The 26,877-nt window shown below is 44.8% G+C and overlaps 1 protein-coding gene across 1 annotated transcript; it reads right to left on the reverse strand.

The window, feature by feature from the left end:
• Positions 1 to 6,418: 6,418 nt before the first annotated feature.
• On the reverse strand, positions 6,419 to 9,208 carry LOC123410888 (aquaporin NIP1-1). Its single transcript, XM_045103815.1, has 4 exons — positions 8,965 to 9,208; positions 8,195 to 8,614; positions 8,050 to 8,111; positions 6,419 to 6,849 (listed from the first exon to the last, which is right to left on the reverse strand). Exons 1-4 carry the CDS (start codon positions 9,091 to 9,093, stop codon positions 6,624 to 6,626), a joined length of 837 nt encoding a protein of 278 aa, XP_044959750.1. The 5' UTR covers positions 9,094 to 9,208; the 3' UTR covers positions 6,419 to 6,623.
• Positions 9,209 to 26,877: the final 17,669 nt, after the last annotated feature.

Genomic DNA, 26,877 nt, shown 5'->3' on the forward strand with positions numbered 1-26,877 from the left:
ACCACCCGGGCTTGTGGCCCACTGGTGCAGCCCCCAGACAAACTCTTTGTCTCAGAATTTTTCAAAAATTCCAGAAAAAATCACAGTTGATTTTCAGGACGTTCGGAGAACTTTTATTTTCGGGGTACTTTTCTACCGGACGGTAAAACAGAAAACAGGGAAAACTAAACTAAATCTATCATTTTTCTTCTAAGCAACCTAAAGGTGAAAGCTTGGAACACAGGTTTATGACTCCTCGATTCATCCATCTCATGGTCATCGAAAGAAATCCGTTAGTGAGGTTGATCAAGTCTCTTTGACAAACTTTTTTGAATCGCAAAAGGGAATGGAGAATTTCCGAATAGTCACTAGGTCACCTCAATGGGGATATGTATCTCCACAACAAGCAAATCATACTTCATCTTGACACAAGGTATAGGGCATTCAAAGCTCCCAATAAGAATCGATGAAGTTTTTTCGATAGCATTGATGCAATGTACTCGATATTGTTTATTCGAAAAGTGCACCGTATGCTCATTACCGTTGACATGGAATGTGAAATTGCTTTGTTGCAATCTATAACAGCCCCTGCAGTGTTTAAAAAGGGTCTTCCGAGGATGACCGCCATGGCATCGTCCTCGGGAATATCCAAGATAACAAAGTTTGTTAAGATAGTGACATTGGCAACCACAACATGCACATCCTCGCAAATGCCGATAGGGAAAGCAGTTGATTTGTCGGCCATTTGCACAGAGATTTCAGTGGGTGTTAACTTATCCAGTTCAAGTCTACGATAGAGAGAGAGAGAGGCATAACACTAACACTGGCTCCAAGGTCGCATAAAGCACTTCTAACGTAGTTACCTTTAATGGAGCAAGGTATAGTGGGCACACCGGGGTCACCTAGTTTCTTAGGAGTTCCACCCTTGAAGGTATAATTAGCCAGCATGGTGGAAATCTCAACCTCAGGTATCCTCCTCTTATTAGTCACAATATCTTTCATGTACTTAGCATACGGAGACATTTTGAGCATATCTGTCAAACGCATTTGCAGAAAGACAGGTCTAATCATTTCAACGAATCGCTCAAAATCCTCATCATCCTTTTTCTTGGATGGTTTGGGAGGAAAAGGCATGGGTTTCTGAACCCATGGTTCCCTTTCTTTACCATGCTTCCTAGCAGCGAAGTCATTCTTATTGTATCTTCTATTCTTAGGCTGTGGGTTATCAAGATCAACAGGTTCAATCTCCACATCCTTATCATTGCTAGGTTGAGCATCTTCATGAACATCACTATTGATATTATCATTAGGCTCATGTTCATCACCAGATTGTGTTTCAGCATCAGAGACAGAGACATCGTTTGGACTCTCAGGGGTAGCAGCAAAAGGGTTGGTAGCGTGCAGGTTCCTATCATCTCTCTTCTTCTTCCTAGGATGACTAGGTGCATCAGTGCTAACTCCTTGAGAATCTTGCTCAACTCTCTTTGAGTGACCCTCACGATACAAAGGTTCCTGGGTCATTCTACCGCCTCTAGTAACGACTCTGACAAAATTGTCATTCAACTCGTTGAGCAAGTCATTTTGAGCTTTAAGTACTTGTTCTACTTGAGTAGTAACCATAGAGGCATGTTTACTCAGAAGCTTAAGATCATTGACATTTCTGTCCACACAAGCACTTAAATGACTAAGCATACGAGCATTATGTTCCAATTGTCTGCTAACATAATCATTAAAACTCTGTTGTTTGGCAACAAAGTTATCAAAGTCATCCAGGCATAACCTAGCAGGTTTATCAAAAGGAATATCACTCTCATCAAACCTACGCAGAGAATTTACTTCTACTACATGTATCGGGTTATCGAGACCATGGATCTCTTCGATAGGTGGTAGATTTTTGACATCTTCAGATTTAATGCCTTTCTCTCGCATAGATTTCTTGGCTTCTTGCATATCTTCAGGACTGAGGAATAGAATACCTCTTTTCTTCGGAGTTGGCTTAGGAGGTGGTTCGGGAATAGTCCAAGCATTCTCATTGCACAAGATGTTTTTCAGTAGAATCTCAGCTTGTTCTATTGTTCGTTCCCTAAAAACACAACCAGCACAACTATCTAGCTGGTCTTTGGAAGCATCGGTAAGTCCATTATAGAAGATATCAAGTGTTTCATTCTTCTCAAGAGGGTGATCAGGAAAAGCATTCAGTAGCTGGACGAGCCTCCTCCAAGCTTGTGGGAGACTCTCTTCCTCAGCTTGAGCAAAGTTGTATATTTCCTGCAAGGCAGCTTGCTTCTTATGGGCAGGGAAATATTTCTCATAAAAGTAGTAGACCATATCCTGGGGGCTACACTCACAACCAGGAGCAAGAGAAGTGAACCAGGTCTTAGCATCATCCTTTAGCGAGAAAGGAAACAACTTGAGGATATAGTAGTGGCGGATCTTGTCCTCACTAGTGAATAGGGTGGCTATATCGTGCAGTTTGGTAAGATGAGCTACAACCGTTTCAGACTCATAACTGTGAAAAGGATCAGATTCGACCAGAGTGATTAACTCAGGGTCGACAGAGAATTCATAATCCTTATCGGTCACAAAGATAGGCGAAGTAGCAAACTTCGGGTCGTATTTCATCATAGCGTTCAGAGATTTTTCTTTCCACTTGAGCAGTAATTTCTCAACATCATAGCCATCCTTACACGCAAGAAAATCCTCAGCTATCTCTCCCTCCATAACATAACGCTCAGGCATAACAGGCAATTCAGGCATAGTAGCAGGTTCTACTTCAATAGTATCAGCAGTTTCAGAAGTATTATCACATCTAGCAGCAACTCTAGCAATTTGTGCATCAAGGAATGCACCTAGTGGCAAAGTAGTATCAGGCATAGCATCATTAGGCAAAGCAGTATCAAGCATAGCATCATCAGGCAAAGCAGTATCAGGCATAACATCATCATAAGCATCATGAGCAGCAGAAGTAGCATCATCAAGCACAGGGGACATATCAAGATTTCTAGCAGGAGATGATGTCGCAAACTTACTCATAACTGAAGGTGAATCAAGTGCAGAGCTAGATGGCAGTTCCTTGCCTGTCCTCGTAGTTGAGGGCAAGATTTCAGTTATTGGATCTTTCGGATTCCTCAAAGCAACCAGCAGACAAAAATCCCAAGTGACTCAGAGAATATAGATGTGCTTCCTCGGCAACGGCGCCAGAAAATTGTCTTGATAACCCACAAATATAGGGGATCGCAACAGTTTTCGAGGGTAGAGTATTCAACCCAAATTTATTGATTCGACTCAAGGCAAAGCGAAAGAATATTCTCAAGTATTAGCAGTTGAGTTGTCAATTCAACCACACCTGAAAGATTTAGTGTCTGCAGCAAAGTATCAGTAGCAAGGTAGTATGATAGCAGCAGTAGCAACAGTAACCAGTAGCAGCAAAGTAACAGCAGTAGCAGTTAGAGCAGTAGCAGCAAAGTAACGTAGCAAGGACCAGTACTAAAAGACTCGTAGGCATTGGATCGGTGATGGATGAGTATGCCGGATGTGATTCATCATGTAACAGCTATAACACGGAGAGATAAGTAACTAGCTCCCGTTCGTCAATCTAATGTAGGCATGTATTCCGTATGTAGTCATACGTGCTTAGGGAAAAGAACTTGCATGACATCTATTGTCCATCCCTCCCGTGGCAGCGAGGTCCTAATGGAAACTACGGGATATTAAGGTTCTCCTTTTAATAAAGAACCGGACCAACGCATTAACACTTGGTGAATACATAAACTCCTCATACTATGGTCATCTCCGGGAGTGGTTCCGGCTATTGTCACTCCCGGGTTGCCGGGTCATAACACATAGTAGGTGACTACAACTTGCAAGATAGGATCTAAAACACACATATATTGGCGACAACATAATAGGTTCAGATCTGAAATCATGGCACTCGGGCCCTAGTGACAAGCATTAAGCATGGCAAAGTAGTAGCAACATCAATCTCAGAACGTAGTGGATACTAGGGATCAATCCCCGTCAAAACTAACTCGATTACATGATAGATCTCATCCAACTCATCACCGTCGAGCAAGCCTACGATGAGATTACTCACGAACGGTGAAGAGCATCATGGAATTGGCGATGGAGGAAGGTTGATGATGACGATTGCGACGATTTCCCCTCTCCGGAGCTCAGAACGGACTCCAGATCTGCCCTCCAGATGAAGAACAAGAGGTGGTGGCGCCTCCGTATCGTAAAACGCGATGAATCCTTCTCCCTGATTTTTTTTCCGGGCGAAACAGAACATATAGAGCTGAGATTGGAGGCGGTGGAGCCTCGTGGGCCCCACAAGCCCTCACGGCACGGCCAGGGGGGTGGCCGCGCCCCCTGGGCTTGTGGCCCACTGGCTCACCTCCTCTGGTGGATCTTTGCGCAGGTATTTTTCATTAATTCCAGAAAAATTCTCCGTAAATTTTCAGGTCATTCCGAGAAGTTTTATTTCTGCACAAAAACAAAACCATGGCAATTGTGGTGAAAACAACGTTAGTCCGGGTTAGTTCCATTCAAATCATGCAAATTATAGTCCAAAACAAGGGCAAAAGAGTTCGAAAAAGTAGATACGACGAAGACGTATCACGCCCCAAGGCATTCACGGAAACATCTCTACCTAATAATAAAGCAAATAGTGTTTCTGATCGTTAATCCTGAAATTTGCCCCTAAAGTTCATAGGAATTACCCACCTATGCAAGCGGTAAGTGGAAAAAACGATTCGTATTTTCTATCTTTTGAAGACGTCCGCTTGCTTTGAGTCAATAGGCGGAGGTCTCTCAATGGATCAATACTGCACGCTCATCCCAACTGGTTGGTAGCTTACGCTTGCACCCTTGAGACCGAGGTTCGATCCCTCAATCTTCCCCTTTTTTCACCCACTTTCTTTATTTGTGCCGGCTGGGCCGGCCGAGTCCGAGGTTCGATCCCTCAATCTCCCCTTTTTTTACCCACTTTCTTTATTTGTGACGGCTCGCGGCTGGCCGACTCGGCCGGCCCAGCGTGGCCTTCAGCACTTATTTTATCTAATTTTTATATTTGCTTTGTTTTTCATCTTTTGGCTTTATTTAGATATACAATGAATATTTAAAAAAAACTCTGAATATTTTCATTATAAAAAATTCTCTATATACAAATTATGAAACAAATCATCCATTAAAGAAATACCAAACTTAAGTAGAAAAAGCTATTATATAAAAAAGTACAGTACATATGAAACAATAATCTAACTTTTATTTCATTCTTGAAAACAAATCTATTATATAAAAAAGTACAGTACATGTGAAACAATAATCTAACTTTTATTTAGTTTTTTAAAAATCTGGATCATGCAATTAGTTTATTTTAATATGCATAGAAAAATGCTTTTGATCTATAATATAAATGTGTACCAAAATATACAATGTGTATGGAACAAAGTAGACATAAAAAATAAGTTTTCTAAAATGTTAATTCTATATTTAGAGAATGTCAAACGTGTATATAAAAAATGTTTCTGATATATATAAAAAATTTAAAATGTGTATAATAAAGTAGACATCAAAGCTAAATATGTTTTGAAAAATGTTAACCATGAAATTGGAAAATATTAAACATGTATATAGAAAATATTTCTGATGAATAAAAAATGTACGATGTTGTTGATACAAGCTTTTCGTAAACCAATGGCTTAACTTTGATTTTAATATTGTTTTAAATTGTTATCATAATGATTTTTTAAGAACTAGCAAAGATGCCCGTCCATCGCAACATAGAATTTTTGGTATGCATATTCTTACAAATTGATTGTTTTCGATGGAGCTGTATAATATGTTTGCAAACAAATTAAAACCTCACTTGGATTACAAATGCAAACAATTATATCAGCAAGAAAATAATAATACTCTTATGCATATGCTATCAAATAAAATAAAATGTGCTTTGTTATTTTCATCATAATGCAAATATGGGCATCATTGAGGAGGAATGAAAACAAATGCGTAAAGAGATACCTGCGACTTCATAGATATTTTTATTATCTAAAAAGTTAGAAACACCTTAAGTACACTTCAAAAATCATCATATTTCTAAGTTTTTGCGCAACACCGGTTATCTTGTTGTTTTTAATGTGGCATTGTGCAAGATTTCAAGAGATTTACTTATGTCTCGAGAGTGTGTATTGAAGTAAAGAAAATTCTTCCGTTGCAACAGGCATGTTTGCTATAGAACCAACGTAAGTTCTATAGCATTTTCGTCGCAAAAAAAAAGTTTTATAGCTTTGGGGAGAAAAAGTGCGCATTCACCTGCTAAAACGACAACTGCACGGAATTAATTAGGCTACCATTAATCCCGTATGCACACCTGTCTGTCTCCATCAAAGGCCCACCCTTGACAAACGCTGGCGCCAGGCGAATTCCACCACACATGACATGGTTCCAAAACACAACTTTTTCCACATATACATACTCTCGCAGGTTCAGTTAGGCCAAGACCACTAGAGGAGTAGAGTGCAGCAGCCCACTCGATACGCCACGGACATATGGCCACGATGACGATTACATACGTACATAGACTCTTGTAGTAGCAGTTGTAGTAATACACCGTACGTACGTACGTCGCGGGGTTACTGCTGATACTAGACGGAGACGGAGTTCATCCTGCTCATGCTCCTGAGGAAGGAGGTGCTCTTGGTGATCTCGCGCAGCGGCTTGTTGGTGAAGCGGATGAGGTTGTACGCCCACGCCCCGGCCACGGCTCCGGCCACCGGGCCCACCACGTACACCCAGATCGACCTGTACTCGCTCCCCACCAGCGCCGGCCCCACCGTCCTCGCCGGGTTCATCGACGCCCCCGACACCGGCCTGCCAAAAGAATTCAACAAAGAAGCTCACATACATTTTCTTGAATTCTTCTACTACTAGTAGTAGTGCTGTGCCCTGCCTAGATTCAAAACATGCATGCACGCATGGTGCATGCACGGTCAGTAGTACGATGTATTTATGTTCACATTAACATGGCTGGAGTGCGCTGGTCTAGCCTACACCAACCGTGGCAGGGGCAGCGGACACCCATCAACACCGCCCACGACTCGCTCACATGACCGTCTTTTATGGCTCCATATAAGGGCATCTTCAATGATCGTATGATCACCGTTGGTAAAATTGCCACATAAATGATTTTAATGACATGACGCGTAATAATAAAAAAGATAGAATGAAATCGTATGAACTTGAAGCAACGGTTCACGCACAAGCTTGAAGACAAGCATTGTTATTTCTTTAATATTTAATGAACCCGTTTAGTTATTTTACATACGATTAACATACACTCCATTGAAGAGCTTAGAGCATGGTTAATAGTATAGCCAACTGCTGGCTATAAAGAGTCTTATAGTCCATCTTATAGCTAGCTTGTATAATAGTTAGCTATAAAAGAGTGCTACTTTTATCATATATGGTCCATCTTTCATTCTCACAAAGCACCTAGGAGCACGTGCTAGAGCCGGCTCTTCACGAAGAGCCCGCTTCCCTTCTCTCTCCTCTTCTCTCTCATCCAACTCAGTAAAAATATAGTATTTTAATTATTACAACCTGTTGACTGTACCTTATTGTACTTGCTCTTATATGTTGTGTTGTTGATTGTTGATGTGGACACTTATACAAACGATTGAACATACGGACTGTTGGAGATGCTCTAAACGCTCCTATCGGAGAGGACAGCCGCATCTGATTTCTTTTTGACTGATGAAACATGATACTACTACTAGGTTTTCAGTTGCTAGTAGTATCTTTTGTGACTGAAACACGATAGCGTAAGTCCAATGTCCCACTGCAAATATTCTTGTTCTGCTGACTACGAAAATTCTACATGGACTCATGCGCGCGGTTGAAATATAGTATGTGCTGCTTGTGACCATGGATGTCCAAGTGTGCGTATGTATGCGCGTACGACGTGTGCAAGTGTTCATGTATTGTGCAAGTATACATACACATGAACGTGTGCGTATGTGCTGTGTTTAGAAAAACAAAAACAATGGAGGTAAGTACGATTCATGTACATACCCAGCGATCAACACATTAAGAAGGATGGTTGCACCCACGGCCAGCCCTGCCAACTCCCCGATCTGCAAGCATCAGTTTCGTCAAGTCGTTGGCGAATTATACGTGAGTTTGTTGTTAATTCGGCGACCGAGATCGATCTGCTTACGGCTCTGTTGTCGGTGGCCACGCCCGAAATGACGAACATGAGGTAGAAGGTGATGATGAACTCGAGAACGAGTGACTGTACGTCGGACCCGGTAGGGAGCGTGCCGGGGAAGTGCTCGTGGCGCCCGCCGAACATGAGCCTCAGCGTGCCGCTGGCCAGCGTGGCCCCCAGCATCTGCGCCAGCACGTACGCCGGCACCTGCCGCCACGGGAATCGGCGCACGGTGGCGAACGCGAAGGTGACGGCCGGGTTGAAGTGCGCGCCGGAGATGTGGCCGACGGAGTACACCATCACCATCACGGCGAGGCCCCACACGATGGCTACGCCGGGGAACGTGATCTGCCCCTTGCTCTTGTTGATGGTCACCGCGCCGCACCCGGCGAAGATCAGGAAGTACGTCCCGAAAATCTCGGCGATGATCTACACGTACGTACAGTTTAATCAGTAATCCACACACAATTAAGTAATCGCACAACAACATTTTCAACCTTATCTACATCAGGGATCTGATCTCCTAGCCGTCACTGTTCATGGTGACATGCCATTAGGTGGGTGGCTAATGGCTTGGTGTGACAACAAATTCTTCTACGAATCTGCCATTTTTGCACCCCCGGGCCCTACTCCCAGCCAGGGCATTATCCCTTCATTACAAGTTTTTTTGTGGGCATGCAAAGCTAACTGTCCGAAGATGGGAGAGAGATCTACCATTGGAGGCCGGGAGAGATGCGAAGTTACGAACCCTAGAAGCGATCTTAGGGCACAGGACTGACCTTCTGGACGAAGGGGAGAGAGATGGCGAGGCCGCAGCCCTGGTCATAGTCCTCCTTCCTCCCTTCCTCCATGGCGCGCGGCTCTTGAGCTCCTCCGTTCGTCTGGGAGTTATCGCCTCCTCCTGCCATTTCCTCCTCGAGCGCCCAGATGTGCGGCGGAAACACAGGAGTAAACCAGAGTGAAGAGAGGAAGTGATGAGTAGAGACGACAGATATGTGCGACGGGCAATAGATGGGATGATGACCCGGACGCCTATTTATCGGCACCTCTATCACTTTCCATGCCGTTTGGATTGACCGAGCCAACCTCCGCTTTAGTTAGTTGGTTGGTGTAATATCACAGTGTAGAGAAGTAATAATAATATATTCCAGAAGGTGTATGCTCGATGCATTTCACACGACACGGGTGAAAAAAGGCTGTGAGAGATGAGAAATTCAGAAGCGCATCTCCATTGGCTGCGTGTTCACAAGAGTGCACACGTACAGTACGTGCATTTATGTCCACATTGATGGCGGTGCGCTGGTCTACACCAACCCCAACCGTGGCAGCGGACACTCATCAACACCGCCAAGGACTCGCTCGCTCACATGACCGGCCCTCTTTTATGGCTGCGTGAAAACGCTCCTAGCCCTAGCGAGAAGGACGGCCACATCCAAGGATCTCGTTTGGTTTCTTTTTGACGGATGAAACACCAGTCCGACGCCCCAATGCAAATGATTTAGTACCCAACCGCTGATGAGCACATTAAGCAGGATGGTTGTTGCATCCACGGCCAGCCCTGCCAACTCCCCGATCTGCAAGCGCCACAACATATTCATCAGAAATTCGGTCAGAAAGATTAAGATTTTAGCATTACTTTTCTGAACTTGCTAGTGAATTATAGCCTCTTGTTAATTTTGTGAGTCGCTTACAGCTCTGATTTTTTTTCCAAATTAAGGGTTTTCCTTAATTATCATAAAAAAACCTATAACACAAAATGATCACAAAGTATCAGTATTTTTAGAAAATGTTTCTGTATGACACGTATGACTCATCTTTTTTTTTTCGTCTTCTTCCTCCCGATCTTCTTCTCCCACCTAGCCGCTCGTCGTCGGTGAGCTAAAGTTGCACGCCCGTTGTCGCTCCCCATTGCCGACGAGCTAAATATCCTGCGACGACTCAGGCGTGACCGTGTCATGGGGGTCGGCGACGAGCTCCTACGGCGATGGGCGACATGTGCTTGAGAGCGCGGCCGCCCACGCCTCCTTTTCCATTGCGAGTTGCGTTGACGACGACGGCTTTGCTGGAACCACGACCACGGCGTCTTGCAACGGCCACTGCCCGACGAGCTGCAACGGGTGACGTCCATGGGCGCGCGATGCTGTGACTATTCGCATCAGAAGTTGCAACCTCGTCGCGGGGAGCTACAACCGGTGTCGACATTTGCTACAACCGGTGTCTGATTTTGCTACATTGCACAAGGCGATGTCGGAACTTTTTTGCTACAACCGTTGTCACGCTGTGCTACAACCAACACATAAAATTGCTACAACCTACTAATCCAGAGCGGGAAACAACCAACATTTTTGCTGCATCGTCGGAGTGTTTTTCTGCGGCGATGACGATGGAGCACATGATTTGTTGTAACCGTTGATAGAAAAAGCTTCAACGGTATACGAAAAATGTTTCAACCAGTAATAGAGAAAGCTTCAAGCAGGCACTCCATCCATCCATTTAACTCCACTCCGACGAGGCAAACCTCCACCATGAAAGCTGCAACCAGCTGATCGAAAAGTTGCAACCGTCGTCTAATTTTGTTACTACCGGCAATGGATTTTGCTACATGTGTCACGGCGGAGCTGCGGCCTACTACGGTGATGCCTTTTTTTTGTTGCAACCATCCCTCGGATTTGCTAGAACCGGAGAGGTATTTTGCTACATGCATCATGGCGGTGCTGGGACCGACGGCGAGGGGCGGCGACTAGGGATGACCGGCGGTGAGAGAAGATGAGGAGGCGAGGCGTGGGGTGCGGTTTGTGCGGGGGCGGCGCCCTCCTTTTTCTCTCTTTCTTCCGTATGGGAGGTTGAAGATGGAATGCAGAAGAGGAGACGGGAGATCTGACGGCTACGTGCATGCAAATCAGATGGATCCGGGCTGACCGACCGAAATATTGGGCCGGCGCACAACGTTGCCCTTTTTTTATTGTTATGTTTCGCGAATGACCACAAAGTATGAGTTGAGGCAAGAGCCCCCAACAAACATAGATCCGGGGCATCTCCAACGGTGATCGTCGCGTGCATATGTATGGATCACGATCTCCGGACCATGAAAACTATCCAACGTTGGTTTGTAATAGTTTGTCAAGCAGTCCGGACGTGTTTTCTTCCGTAAACCGAAGACAAAAAAGGGGCTTTACGGGCGTCCGAACCGCTCCCAAGATCGTGGGTGACTGCCCCGGCACATCCAAACCCCCACCTGCCCTTCCTGTGCGTTCTATCCCACGCGTTGCGCCGATTGTCGTGTAACATTCATGGCGACCTAGAGCATGCAACGGTTGGCGTTGATGCCCATGATTTGATAGGACTGGAAGGTGGCACAAAGGACGCTACCTCTGTGGCATCGCCGCTTCAATGTGAACGTCGCGTTCAGAAAAACCAACTCTGACCACTGGGTCACATTGAAGTGGGTTGACCGTGTTGGAATTATGCCCTAGAGGCAATAATAAATATAGTTATTATTATAATTCCTGTATCAAGATAACCGTTTATTATCCATGCTATAATTGTATTGAATGAAGACTCATTTACATGTGTGGATACATAGACAAAACACTGTCCCTAGCAAGCCTCTAGTTGGCTAGCCAGTTGATCAAAGATAGTCAGTGTCTTCTGATTATGAACAAGGTGTTGTTGCTTGATAACTGGATCACGTCATTAGGAGAATCACGTGATGGACTAGACCCAAACTAATAGACGTAGCATGTTGATCGTGTCATTTTGTTGCTACTGTTTTCTGCGTGTCAAGTATTTGTTCCTATGACCACGAGATCATATAACTCACTAACACTGGAGGAATACTTTGTGTGTATCAAACGTCGCAACGTAACTGGGTGACTATAAAGATGCTCTACAGGTATCTCCGAAGGTGTTAGTTGAGTTAGTATGGATCAAGACTGGGATTTGTCACTCCGTGTGACGGAGAGGTATATCGGGGCCCACTCGGTAATACAACATCACACACAAGCCTGGCAAGCAATGTGACTTAGTGTAAGTTGCGGGATCTTGTATTACGGAACGAGTAAAGAGACTTGCCGGTAAATGAGATTGAAATAGGTATGCGGATACTGACGATCGAATCTCGGGTAAGTAACATACCGAAGGACAAAGGGAATGACATACGGGATTATATGAATCCTTGGCACTGAGGTTCAAACGAAAGATCTTCGTAGAATATGTAGGATCCAATATGGGCATCCAGGTCCCGCTATCGGATATTGACCGAGGAGTCTCTTGGGTCATGTCTACATAGTTCTCGAACCCGCAGGGTCTGCACACTTAAGGTTCGACGTTGTTTTATGCGTATTTGAGTTATATGGTTGGTTACCGAATGTTGTTCGGAGTCCCGGATGAGATCACGAACGTCACGAGGGTTTCCGGAATGGTCCGGAAACGAAGATTAATATATCGGATGACCTCATTTGATTACCGGAAAGTTTTTGGAGTTACCGGGAATGTACCGGGAATGACGAATGGGTTCCGGGAGTTCACCGGGGGGGGCGGCAACCCACCCCAGGGAAGCCCATAGGCCTTGAGGGTGGCGCACGAGCCCTTAGTGGGCTGGTGGGACAGCCCAAAAGGACCCTATGCGCATTGGAAGAAAAATCAAAGAGAAAAAAAAGGAGGAGGTGGGAAAGGAAAGAAGGACTGCTCCCACCAAACCAAGTAGGACTCGGTTTGGGGGGGGAGACCTCCCCCCCTTGGCTCGGCCGACCCCCTTGGGGCTCCTTGAGCCCCAAGGCAAGGCTCCCCCTCTCCCACCTATATATACGGAGGTTTTAGGGCTGATTTGAGACGACTTTTCCACGGCAGCCCGACCACATACCTCCATGATTTTTCCTCTAGATCGCGTTTCTGCGGAGCTCGGGCGGAGCCCTGCTGAGACAAGATCATCACCAACCTCCGGAGCGCCGTCACGCTGCCGGAGAACTTTTCTACGTCTCCGTCTCTCTTGCTGGATCAAGAAGGCCGAGATCATCGTCGAGTTGTACGTGTGCTGAACGCGGAGGTGCCGTCCGTTCGGCACTAGATCGTGGGACTGATCGCGGGATAGTTCACGAGGCGGATCGAGGGACGTGAGGACATTCCACTACATCAACCGCGTTCACTAACGCTTCTGCTGTATGGTCTACAAGGGTACGTAGATCACTCATCCCCTCTCGTAGATGGACATCACCATGATAGGTCTTCGTGCGCGTAGGAAAATTTTTGTTTCCCATGCGACGTTCCCCAACAATGGCATCATGAGCCAGGTTCATGCGTAGATGTCTTCTCGAGTAGAACACAAAAGTTTTTGTGGGCGGTGATGTGCGTTTTGCTGCCCTCCTTAGTCATTTCTTGATTCCGCGGTATTGTTGGATTGAAGCGGCTTGGACCGACATTACTCGTACGCTTACGAGAGACTGGTTTCATCGCTACGAGTAACCCCGTTGCTCAAAGATGACTGGCAAGTGTCAAGTTTCTCCAACTTTAGTAGAATCGGATTTGACCGAGGAGGTCCTTGGATGAGGTTAAATAGCAACTCATATATCTCTGTTGTGGTGTTTGCGTAAGTAAGATGCGATCCTACTAGATACCCATGGTCACCACGTAAAACATGCAACAACAAAATTAGAGGACGTCTAACTTGTTTTTGCAGGGTATGCTTGTGATGTGATATGGCCAACGATGTGATGTGATATATTGGATGTATGAGATGATCATGTTGTAATAGATAATATCGGCTTGCACGTCGATGGTACAGCAACCGGCATGAGCCATAGGGTTGTCTTTATACTAACGTTTGTGCTTGCAGATGCGTTTACTATTTTGCTAGGATGTAGCTTTAGTAGTAATAGCATGAGTAGCACGACAACCCCGATGGCGACACGTTGATGGAGATCATGGTGTGGCACCGGTGACAAGAAGATCGTGCCGGTGCTTTGGTGATGGAGATCAAGGAGCACGTGATGATGGCCATATCATGTCACTTATGAATTGCATGTGATGTTAATCCTTTTATGCACCTTATTTTGCTTAGAACGACGGTAGCATTATGAGGTGATCTCTCACTAAAATTTCAAGACAAAATTGTGTTCTCCCCGACTGTGCACCGTTGCTACAGTTCGTCGTTTCGAGACACCACGTGATGATCGGGTGTGATAGACTGAACGTTCACATACAACGGGTGCAAAACAGTTGCGCACGCGTAACACTCGGGTTAAGCTTGACGAGCCTAGCATGTGCAGACATGGCCTCGGAACACAAGAGACCGAAAGGTCGATCATGAATCATATAGATGATATGATTAGCATAGGGATGCTTACCACTGAAACTATACTCAACTCACGTGATGATCGGACTTGAGCTAGTGTAAGTGGATCATGAACCACTCAAATGACTAGAGAGATGTACCTTTTGAGTGGGAGTTTAGCGAATAATTTGATTAAGTTAAACTCTAGTTATCTTGAACATAGTCTAAGTCCACTTTGAATATATTTGTGTTGTAGATCATGGCTCACGCGACAGCCACCCTGAATTTTAATACGTTCCTAGAGAAAGCTAAGTTGAAAGATGATGGAAGCAACTTTGTAGACTGGGCTCGTAATCTTAAGCTAATCTTACAAGCTGGGAAGAAGGATTATGTCCTTAATGCTGCGCTAGGAGATGAACCACTCGCTACAGCTGATCAGGATGTTAAGAACGCTTGGTTAGCACGTAAGGAGGACTACTCAGTAGTTCAATGTGCAGTCTTGTATGGCTTAGAACCGGGACTTCAACGTTGCTTTGAGCGTCATGGAGCATTTGAGATGTTCCGGGAGTTGAAGTTTATCTTTCAGAAGAACGCCCGGATCGAGAGGTATGAGACCTCCGATAAATTCTATGCTTCCAAGATGGAGGAGAACTCGTCTGTCAGTGAACATGTGCTCAAAATGTCTGGGTACTCAAACCGTCTAGCTGAGCTGGGGATTGAACTCCCGCAAGAGGCTATCACTGACAGAATCCTTCAATCACTGCCGCCAAGCTATAAAGGCTTTGTGTTGAACTACAACATGCAAGGGATGAACAAGTCTCCCGGCGAGTTGTTTGCGATGCTGAAAGTCGCAGAGTGTGAACTCCGTAAAGAGCATCAAGTGTTAATGGTGAATAATACCACTAGTTTCAAGAGAAACAGCAAAGGCAAGAAGGGCAATTCAAAGAAGAGCGGCAAGCCTGTTGCCAATCCGACGAAGAAACCCAAAGCTGGACCTAAGCCTGAAACAGAGTGTTACTATTGCAAGGGTATGGGTCACTGGAAGCGCAATTGCCCCAAGTATCTGGCATATAAGAACGCGGCCAAAGAAAAATCAGGTATATTTGATATACATGTTGCTGATGTGTACTTAACCGGCTCTCGTAGTAGTGCCTGGGTATTCAATACCGGTTCTGTTGCTCATATTTGCAACTCGAAACAGGAACTGCGGAATAGACGAAGGCTGGCGAAAGATGAAGTGACGATGGGCGTAGGAAATGGTTCCAAGGTTGATGCAATCGCCGTCGTCACAGTTTCACTTCAGTTACCATCAGGATTAGTTATGAACTTAAATCGTTATTATTTAGTGCCTGCGTTGATCATGAACATTATATCTGGATCTTGTTTATTGCGAGACAGTTACTCTTTTAAGTCAGAGAATAATGGTTGTTCTATTTCTATGAGTAACATCTTTTATGGTCATGCATCCAATGTGAGAGGATTGTTCATATTGAATCTTGATAGCGATACACACATACATAACATTGAGACCAAAAGAGTTAGAGTTAACAATGATAGCGCCATATTTTTGTGGCACTACCGCTTAGGTCATATTGGTGTAAAGCGCATGAAGAAACTCCATGTCGATGGACTTTTGGAGTCACTTGACTTTGATTCACTTGACACGTGCGAACCATGCCTCATGGGCAAGATGACTAAAACTCCGTTCTCCGGAACAATGGAGCGTGCAAGTGACTTGTTGGAAATCATACATACCGATGTGTGTGGTCCGATGAGCGTAGAGGCACGCGGCGGATATCGTTATTTTCTCACCTTCACTGACGATTTGAGTAGATATGGTTATGTCTACTTAATGAAGCACAAGTCTGAAACATTTGAAAAGTTCAAGCAATTTCAGAGTGAAGTTGAAAATCATCGTAACAAGAAGATCAAGTTCCTACGGTCTGATCGTGGGGGTGAATATCTGAGTTTCGAGTTTGGTGCTCACTTAAGACAATGTGGAATTGTTTCACAGTTGACACCGCCTGGAACACCACCTCGTAATGGTGTGTCCGAACGTCGTAATCGTACTTTATTAGAGATGGTGCGATCTATGATGTCTCTTACCGATTTGCCGTTATCGTTTTGGGATTATGCATTAGAAACAGCTGCATTCACTTTAAATAGGGCACCATCAAAATCCGTTGAGACGACACCATACGAACTGTGGTATGGAAAAAGGCCAAAGTTGTCGTTTCTTAAAGTTTGGGGATGTGATGCTTATGTCAAAAAGCTTCAGCCTAAAAGGCTGGAACCCAAAGCGGAAAAGTGTGTCTTCATAGGTTACCCAAAAGAGACAGTTGGGTACACCTTCTATCTCAAATCCGAGGGCAAAGTGTTTGTTGCTAAAAACGGAGCTTTTCTCGAGAAAGAGTTTCTCTCGAGAGAATTGAGTGGGAGGAAGATAGAACCTGACGAGGTTGTCGAACCTCTCATCCCTCTGGATGGTGACGCAGGGCAAGGGGAAACCTCTGTCAGTGCGACGCCGGTTGAGGAGGAAGTTAATGATGATGATCATGAAACTCCGGTTCAAGTTTCTGTCAAACCACACAGGTCGACGAGACCACGTGCTGCTCCAGAGTGGTACGGTAATCCCGTCTTATCAATCATGTTGTTGGACAACAATGAACCTGCAAATTATGAAGAAGCAATGGTGGGCCCAGATTCCAACAAATGGCTAGAAGCCATGAAGTCCGAGATAGGATCCATGTATGAGAACAAAGTGTGGACTTTGGAAGTACTGCCTGAGGGCCGCAGGGCTATTCAGAACAAATGGATCTTTAAGAGGAAGACGGACGCTGAAGGCAATGTGACCGTTTATAAAGCTCGACTTGTGGCAAAGTGTTTTTCACAAGTTCAAGGAGTTGACTACGATGATACATTCTCACCCGTAGCGATGCTTAAGTCTGTCAGAATCATGTTAGCAATAGCTGCATTTTTCGATTATGAAATCTGGCAGATGGATGTCAAAACGGCGTTCCTTAACGGTTTCCTTAAGGAAGAATTGTATATGATGCAACCCGAAGGTTTTGTCGATCCTAAGAATGCTAACAAGGTGTGCAAGCTCCAGCGATCCATTTATGGACTGGTGCAAGCATCTCGGAGTTGGAACAAACGCTTTGATGAGGTGATCAAAGCATTTGGGTTTATACAAGTGGTTGGAGAATCTTGTATTTACAATAAAGTGAGTGGGAGCTCTGTGGCGTTTCTAATATTATATGTGGATGACATATTGCTGATTTGAAACAATGTAGAGTTTTTGGAGAGCATAAAGGATTACTTGAATAAAAGTTTCTCTATGAAGGACCTAGGAGAAGCTGCTTACATTCTAGGCATTAAGATCTATAGGGATAGATCAAAACGCCTGATAGGACTTTCACAAAGCACATACCTTGATAAAGTTTTGAAGAGTTTCAAAATGGAACAGTCCAAGAAGGAGTTCTTGCCAGTTTTACAAGGTACGAGATTGAGTAAGACTCAGTGCCCAGCAACTGATGAGGATAGAGAGCATATGCGCTCCGTCCCCTATGCTTCCGCCATAGGCTCTGTCATGTATGCAATGCTGTGCACTAGACCAGACGTTAGCCTGGCCATAAGTATGGCAGGTAGGTTCCAGAGTAATCCAGGAGTGGATCACTGGACGGCGGTCAAGAATATCCTGAAGTACCTGAAAAGGACTAAGGAGATGTTTCTCGCGTATGGAGGTGACGAAGAGCTCGCCGTAAAAGGTTACGTCGATGCAAGCTTTGACACAGATCCGGACGACTCTAAGTCGCAAACTGGATACGTATTTATTCTTAATGGGATGCGGTAAGCTGGTGCAGTTCCAAGCAAAGCGTCGTAGCAGATTCTACATGTGAAGCGGAGTACATGGCTGCCTCGGAGGCGGCTAAGGAGGGTGTCTGGATGAAGCAGTTCATGACGGATATTGGAGTGGTGCCAAGCGCACTGAATCCAATAACCTTGTTCTGTGACAACACGGGTGCCATTGCCTTAGCAAAGGAACCACTGTTTCACAAGAAGTCCAGACACATCAAACGACGCTTCAACCTCATCCGCGACTACGTCGAAGGGGAGGACGTAAATATATGCAAAGTGCACACGGATCTGGATGTAGCAGACCCGCTGACTAAACCTCTTCCACGGCCAAAGCATGATCAACACCAGAACTGTATGGGTGTTAGATTTATTACAATGTAATTCGCATGATGATGTGAGGGCAAGATTATTGACTCTAGTGCAAGTGGGAGACTGTTGGAATTATGCCCTAGAGGAAATAATAAATATAGTTATTATTATAATTCCTGTATCAAGATAATCGTTTATTATCCATGCTATAATTGTATTGAATGAAGACTCATTTACATGTGTGGATACATAGACAAAACACTGTCCCTAGCAAGCCTCTAGTTGGCTAGCCAGTTGATCAAAGATAGTCAATGTCTTCTGATTATGAACAAGGTGTTGTTGCTTGATAATTGGATCACGTCATTAGGAGAATCACGTGATGGACTAGATCCAAACTAATAGACGTAGCATGTTGATCGTGTCATTTTGTTGCTACTGTTTTCTGCGTGTCAAGTATTTGTTCCTATGACCATGAGATCATATAACTCACTAACACCGGAGGAATACTTTGTGTGTATCAAACGTCGCAACGTAACTGGGTGACTATAAAGATGCTCTAGAGGTATCTCCGAAGGTGTTAGTTGAGTTAGTATGGATCAAGACTGGGATTTGTCACTCCGTGTGACGGAGAGGTATCTCGGGGCCCACTCGGTAATACAACATCACACACAAGCCTTGCAAGCAATGTGAATTAGTGTAAGTTGCGGGATCTTGTATTATGGAACGAGTAAAGAGACTTGCTGGTAAACGAGATTGAAATAGGTATGCGGATACGGACGATCGAATCTCGGGTAAGTAACATACCGAAGGACAAAGGGAATGACATACGGGATTATATGAATCCTTGGCACTGAGGTTCAAATGATAAGATCTTCGTAGAATATGTAGGATCCAATATGGGCATCCAGGTCCCGTCATTGGATATTTACCGAGGAGTCTCTCGGGTCATGTCTACATAGTTCTCGAACCCGCAGGATCTGCACACTTAAGGTTCGACGTTGTTTTATCCGTATTTGAGTTATATGGTTGGTTACCGAATGTTGTTCGAAGTCCCGGATGAGATCTCGGACGTCACGAGGGTTTCCGGAATGGTCCGGAAACAAAGATTGATATATAGGATGACCTCATTTGATTACCGGAAAGTTTTCGGAGTTACCGGGAATGTACCGGGAATGACGAATGGGTTCCGGGAGTTCACCGGGGGGGGGGGGGGGCGGCAACCCACCCCGGGGAAGCCCATAGGCCTTGAGGGTGGCGCACCAGCCCTTAGTGGGCTGGTGGGACAGCCCAAAAGGACCCTATGCGCATTGGAAGAAAAATCAAAGAGAAAAATAAAAAAAAGGAGGAGGTGGGAAAGGAAAGAAGGACTCCTCCCACCAAACCAAGTAGGACTCGGATTAGGGGGGGGAGACCTTCCCCCCTTGGCTCGGCCGACCCCCTTGGGCTCCTTGAACCCCAAGGCAAGGCTCCCCCTCTCCCACCTATATATACGGAGGTTTTAGGGCTGATTTGAGACGACTTTTCCACGGCAGCCCGACCACATACCTCCACGGTTTTTCCTCTAGATCGCGTTTCTGCGGAGCTCGGGCGGAGCCCTACTGAGACAAGATCATCACTAACTTCCGGAGCGCTATCACGCTGCCGGAGAACTCTTCTACCTCTCTGTCTCTCTTGCTAGATCAAGAAGGCCGAGATCATCGTCGAGCTGTACGTGTGTTGAACGCGGAGGTGCCGTCCGTTCGACACTAGATCGTGGGACTGATCGCGGGATAGTTCGCGGGGCGGATCGAGGGACGTGAGGACGTTCCACTACATCAACCGCATTCACTAACGCTTCTGCTGTACGGTCTACAAGGGTACGTAGATCACTCATCCCCTCTCGTAGATGGACATCACCATGATAGGTCTTCGTGCGCGTAGGAAATTTTTTGTTTCCCATGCGACGTTCCCCAACAGACCGCCCATTCGTCTGGCCTGGCCACAACTAATTAAGCCCTGTGCCGACGATGAATAGATCCGCACCCGCCCTCCCTAGCACCGCATCGTCCTCGTCCCCCTCGTGGAGCCCTACCTCCTCTCCCAGACTAGCGGCGATGCCGAAGTCCTAGTTCTCCGTACGGACAGGTGGTGTCGGTGGAAGTTCCTTGTCAGGCGGATCATGGCATCGGCGCCCTCGCTCACCAAGACCACCTGCATCCATGGTGTCGGGCTCCTCCGGCAAGGAGGAGATACTCATGTCCTTCCACGAGGAGGAGGACCAGCAACGACTTTGACAGATGGAGACCATGACGAAGCATCCACTCCATTAGATGGTCCCGATGCCACCATCACCGGCACGCGTGACGGAGGATCCACTGTGCCCGTCACGAGTCCGCATTAAGCGGGAGCCGACATCCTTGTGCCGCTGGAGAGACGACGATGAGGATGACAAGGACGATGCGGCAAGACAGGATGTCCATTCTGACGAGGTGGTCGTCCGATATAGGTTTTAGTGTACTTATAGTTTTTAGTGAAAAAAGGTCGAAATATCGTTTGTTTATGTAAACGATATCTGAACTTGAACGAAATCAATGCGGTTTAAATGAATTTCATCTGGTCAATTCGAAATGTTGGCCAAATATATGTAGATAGCGTTGCATGACGGTCTCGTGCATCTATGTCGGTGAATGGATGCGGCAAAAAGTTTATGAGTTACCGTTGGAGATGGCCTCAGATCAACGAACGACCTCCTAACATCAGAAAACTCTCTCAAGCAACTGCAAGAACCTAATTACTATATCTCCTGATCTGGCACCGCAGCCAACATATAAACACAAACACCCACACATCAAAACCATAATCTGAAGAACAATTACTATGCCTTATCACCCAATAATCGTGAGAACCATTCCTGCCCAGCCTCTTCTCCTGTTGAATATATCAGCAGCCACCCCCAGAATTAGTCTTGCCCTTTGACTTGCGCGCCTCATAGTTCTAGGCTCTATAACAGTTTGCACAACTCTAGCAGTTGAGTACATTGCGTAATATACTCACGATTGTTGTCAAAGCAAGCTCTATTTCTAGATTTCCACAAAGGCCATACAACAGTGAACAGTTGCCACCCCTATCGCTAACCACCCACTTTCTTGGGAAACTTAACAATCCAGTCACGTAAATCTTGTACTGAAGAAACATTCATATCCATCCGAAAATCACACTTTATAACCCACTAACTCTCTCGAACATACATCATTAGCATTATACAAATGATACATAGCACTTCCACTCCTTCCCCTTTTTAACCAATTATCTTTAGTAAGTATAATTTTCATGAATAATAACCATAAGAAAACCTTAGTCTTCAAAAGAACTTTAAGAAACCATAATTTGTTGAAATGCCAATCTACTTGAACTGCTTCTAACATGGTATACATAGAATTGAGAATAAAATTTCTTCAACCAGCAAGTCTCCATCTACATTTGTCATTGCTATCATTTAACTAAATATCCTTACAAATAATCTGCAGTCTATTCCAAGTATCGAGTAGAGCACCTATCTCCTACACGTACACATACACCTAATCGATCTCCCTTCTCTCCACTAGTAGAAAATAAGGTTTTGATCCACATGAGAAAAGAGCTTTAATCCCGGTTCTGTTATGAACCGGGACCAATGGATGCATCAGTCCCGGTTCGTGAGTCCTGGGCGCCGACCGGGACAGGGTCCCGGTTCGTCTGACCACTTTAGTCCCGGTTCTAGACACGAACTGGGACCAATGGTCCTCGCCCTGGCGCGACACCTTTTGTTCTTCTGGAACCGGGACCAATGGTCCTCGTCCTGGCGCGACACCTTTAGTCCTGTTCGTGTCTAGAATCGGGATAAAAGGGGAGTGTTCTGTCCCGGTTCAATTTCAAGGTCATTTAGCTTGAAATAATCAGTAAATGCATGAAAAGTACCAAATGAAGTCAGAAAGAGTTGAAAATTGATGATGTGGCTTTGAATGGTGCATGTTGAATGCACAAAAAGTCTAGAGTTTAAATAAGTTCAAAAAAGAAATCCCTTTGTAATACATGAGTTTTCATCCGAAACCCTAATACTTCGAAAGAGATTGTCCATTTTGTACATGAGGTGCAATGCATGAAACATACCAAATGAAGTTAGAAAGGGTCAAAATTTGATGATGTGGCTTTGAATGGTGCATGTTGAACACACAAAAAGTCTGGAGTTGAAATAAGTTCAAAAGAAATGAAATCCCTTTGTAAAAGATCAGTTTTCGTCCGAACCCTGATACTTCGAAAGAGATTGTCAATTTTGTACACGAAATGCATCCAGTTTTTACCGTAACCCTCTCAACTTTTTAGCACATGATATGTGGGTGAAATGATGATACCATGCCAACTTTCAACCTATTGAGACTTCATTTGTAGTGCTTTTCAATTTCAGGGTCATTTAGCTCAAAATAATCACTAAATGCACGAAAAATACCAAATGAAGTCGGAAAGGGTTGAAAATTGATGATATGGCTTTGAATGGTGCATGTTGAACGCACACAAAATGTGGAGTTGAAATAAGTTCAAAAAAATGAAATCCCTTTCTAACACATGAGTTTTCGTCCGAAACCATGATACTTCGACATAGATTGTCAATTTTGTACATGAAGTGCATCTAGTTTTTGCTGTAACCCTCTCAACGTTTTAGCACATGCTATGTGGGTCAACGCAAACACAAAATTTAGGTTCAACACTAATCCCGATGGTGGAGGGATCATGCGATGTTGATCACATCAACCTTGGAATCACTTCCAACACCCATCGTCACCTCACCCTTGCTAGTGTCCGTTTATTCCGTAGCTATGCTTTCGAGTTACTAACACTTAGCAACTGAACTGGTATCTAATTCCCCGGTGCTACTAGGAGTACTAGTAAGGTACACATCAATATCACGTATATCCAATATACTTTTGTCGACTTTGCCAGCCTTCTCATCTTCCAAGTATATCCAATATACTTTTGTCGACTTTGCCGCTTCCGTTTGAGTGTCTGTTCTCCTCATATTAGAAGCACTTAGTATCGGGTTTAGGTTTAAACTTGGGTTTCTTTACTAGAGTGGCAACTGGTTTGCCATTCATGAAGTATCCCTTCTCGCCCTTGCCCTTCTTGAAACTAGAGGTTTTACTAACCATCAACAATTGATGCTCCTACTTGATTTCTACTTCCGCGGTGTCAAACATCGTGAATAACTGACATATCATCTTGTGTATCCCTGATATGCTATAGTTCATCACGAAGCTCCAATATCTTGGTGGCAGCAACTTTTGAGAACTATGTCAATCACTATCTTATCTCGAAGATCAACTCCCACTTGATTCAAGCGATTGTGGCATCCAGACAATCTGAGCACATGCTCAACGATTGAGATTTTCTCTCTTACTTTGTAGGCAAAGAATCTTGTTGGAGGTCTCTTACCTCTCAACATGGGCACGAGTCTGAAATCCCAATTTCATCTCTTGGAACATCTCATATGTCCCGTGACGTTCGAAACGTCTTCGATGCCTCAATTCTAAGCCATTCAAGCATTACACACTGAACTATAATGTAGGCATAAAAAACGTGTATGTCAGATGTTCGCAACATCTAGAGACGATGCTCGGGGGGTTAGCACAACGAGCGGTGCATTAAGGATGTAATCCTTCTGTGCAACAATGAGGACAATCTTCAGTTTACGGACCCAGTCCACATAATTGCTACTATCATTTTTCAACTAAGTTTCCTCTAGGAACATATCAAAAATAGTGGAGCTACAGCGCAAGCTACAACATAATTTGCAAAGAAATTTTTGACTATGTTCGTAATAATAAGTTCAATTAATCATATTATTGAAGAATTACCACTCAAATTGACATCCCTATAGTCATTCGAGTGACATGATCCAAATTCACCAACTCAAGACCGATCATCACGTGAGTTAAGTCGGCTTCAATGGTGAACATCTCTATGTTGATCATATCTACTATATGACTCATGTTCGATCTTTCGGTCTCTTGTGTTCCGAGGCATGCATGTACATGCTAGGCTTGTCAAGTTTAACCCGAGTGTTCCGCGTGTGCAAAACTGTCTTGCACCCGTTGTATGTGAACGTAGAGTCTATCACACCCGATCATCACATGGTGTCTCGAAACGACGAACTGTCTCAACGGTGCACACTCGGGGAGAACATAGTTTTATCTCGAAATTTTGGTGAGAGATCACCTTATAATGCTACCTTCGTACTAAGCAAAACAAGGTGCATAAAAGGATTAACATCACATGCAAATCGTAAGTGACATGATATGGCCATGAACTTGTGCTTCTTGATCTCCATCACCAAACCACCGGCATGATCTCCATCGCCACCGGTGCCACACCATGATATCCATCATCATGATCTCCATCATTGTGCTGCCATCGAGGTTTTCGCGCCATCTATGTTGTTAGTACTAAAGCTACCGAACTAGTGATAAAGCAAAGCATCACCACGCACAAAATAATTAAAGACAACCCTATGGTTCCCGCCGGTTGCCGGAGCATCGACGTGCAAGTTGATATTTAACTATTATAACATGATCATATCATACATCAAATATATCATATCATGTATTTGTCCATATCACATCACAACATACCCTGCAAAAACAAGTGAGACGTCCTCTAATTTATTGTTGCAAGTTTTACATGGCTCTATGGGTATCTAGTATGATCGCATCTTACGTACGCAAAACCACAATAGTGATATGCAAGTTGCTATTTAACCTTCTCCAAGGACCGCCTCGGTCAAATCCGATTCAACTAAAGTTGGAGAAACAGACACCTGCCAGCCATCTTTATGCAACAAGTTGCATGTCACTCGATGAAACCGGTCTCTTGTAAGCGTACGAGATGTTGGTCCGGGCCACTTCATCCAAAAATACCGTTGAATCAAGAAAGACTAAGGAGGGCAGCAATCTGAATATCAACAGCCACAAAATCCTTTGTGTTCTACTCAAGATGTCATCTACGCATAGACCTAGCTCTGATACCACTATTGGGGAACGTTGCATGAGAAACAAAAAAATTCCTACGCACACGCAAGACCTATGCATGGTGATGATCATCTACTAGAGGGAATATTGGATCAACATACCCTTGTAGATCGCTAAGCGGAAGTGTATATAATGTGGTTGATGTAGTGGAACATCTTCGCGATCCAAATCGCAGTCCATCCCGCAATCTCATCACGATTTGTCCCGCTATCCCATCACGATCCATCTCGATCTAGTGTCGAACGGATGGCACCTCCGCGTTCAGCACACGTACAACTCGATGATGATCTCCGCCCTCTTGATCCAGAAAGAGAGATGAAGAGGTAGCTGAATTATCCTCCAGCACAACAGCATGATAGTGGAGCTACTCCGACAGGGCTTCATCGTACCGTACTAAACTAGCTACGGGGTGTCACAAGGTGGTGGAGGGAGAGAGGGATGCGTCGTGGCTTGAGGTGCCAAAAGCCTCTCTATTTCTCCACTATATATAGGAGGGAGGGTGACGCCCTAGGGTAAACCCTAGGGACTTGGCCAACGCAACAAGGAGGAGAGGAGGAGTCCTAGTCCAATACAAATTGGAGGAGTCCCCTTCCTCAATTCGGTTTGGCCCCCTCCTCTCTTTCCTTCTTCCTTTGGCTGCACAGGCCCACTTGGGCTGGCCACAAGCCCATCAGGGGCTGGTGCACCACCCTTGGGCCTATTTGGTCCCCTCCCGGGTGGGTTGCCCATCCCAGTGGAACTTGGAAACCATTCGTCTCTCCCGGTACATTACGATAATGCCCGAAATCCTTCCGGAAGCCAAATAGATACTTCCTATATATCAATCTTCGTCTCCGGACCATTTCGGAAACCCTCGTGACATCTGGGACTCTGAGCAACATTTGGTTACCAACATCTATAATTCAACTATACCGAAACGTCACCGAACCTTAAGTGTGCAAACCCTGTGGGTTCGAGAACTATGCACACATGACCGAGACACTCTCCGGTCAATGTCCAATAGCACGACCTGGATGTCCATATTGGATCCTATGTATTCTACGAAGATCTTTATCAGTTGAACCTCTATGTCAAGGATTCAGTTAATGTCGTATAACATTCCCTTTGTCCCTCGGTTTGTTACTTTCCCAAGATTCGATCGTCAGTATCTCCATACCTATTTCAACCTCGCTACCAGCAAGTCTCTTTACTCGTTTCGTAATACAAAATCATGTGGCTAA

The sequence above is a fragment of the Hordeum vulgare genome, chromosome 7H (assembly GCF_904849725.1).
Source record: "Hordeum vulgare subsp. vulgare chromosome 7H, MorexV3_pseudomolecules_assembly, whole genome shotgun sequence".
Lineage (NCBI taxonomy): Eukaryota > Viridiplantae > Streptophyta > Magnoliopsida > Poales > Poaceae > Hordeum > Hordeum vulgare.

What these genes read in the sequence shown, in the direction of transcription:
- LOC123410888 (XM_045103815.1), bottom strand. Translation starts at nt 9,093, where the DNA reads ATGGCAGGAGGAGGCGATAACTCCCAGACGAACGGAGGAGCTCAAGAG. An exon ending in TGGCCACCGACAACAGAGCC is followed by an intron (nt 8,112 to 8,194) that starts GTAAGCAGATCG and finishes TGATGCTTGCAG; the next exon opens with ATCGGGGAGTTGGCAGGGCT. An exon ending in CTTAATGTGTTGATCGCTGG is followed by an intron (nt 6,850 to 8,049) that starts GTATGTACATGA and finishes TTCTTTTGGCAG; the next exon opens with GCCGGTGTCGGGGGCGTCGA.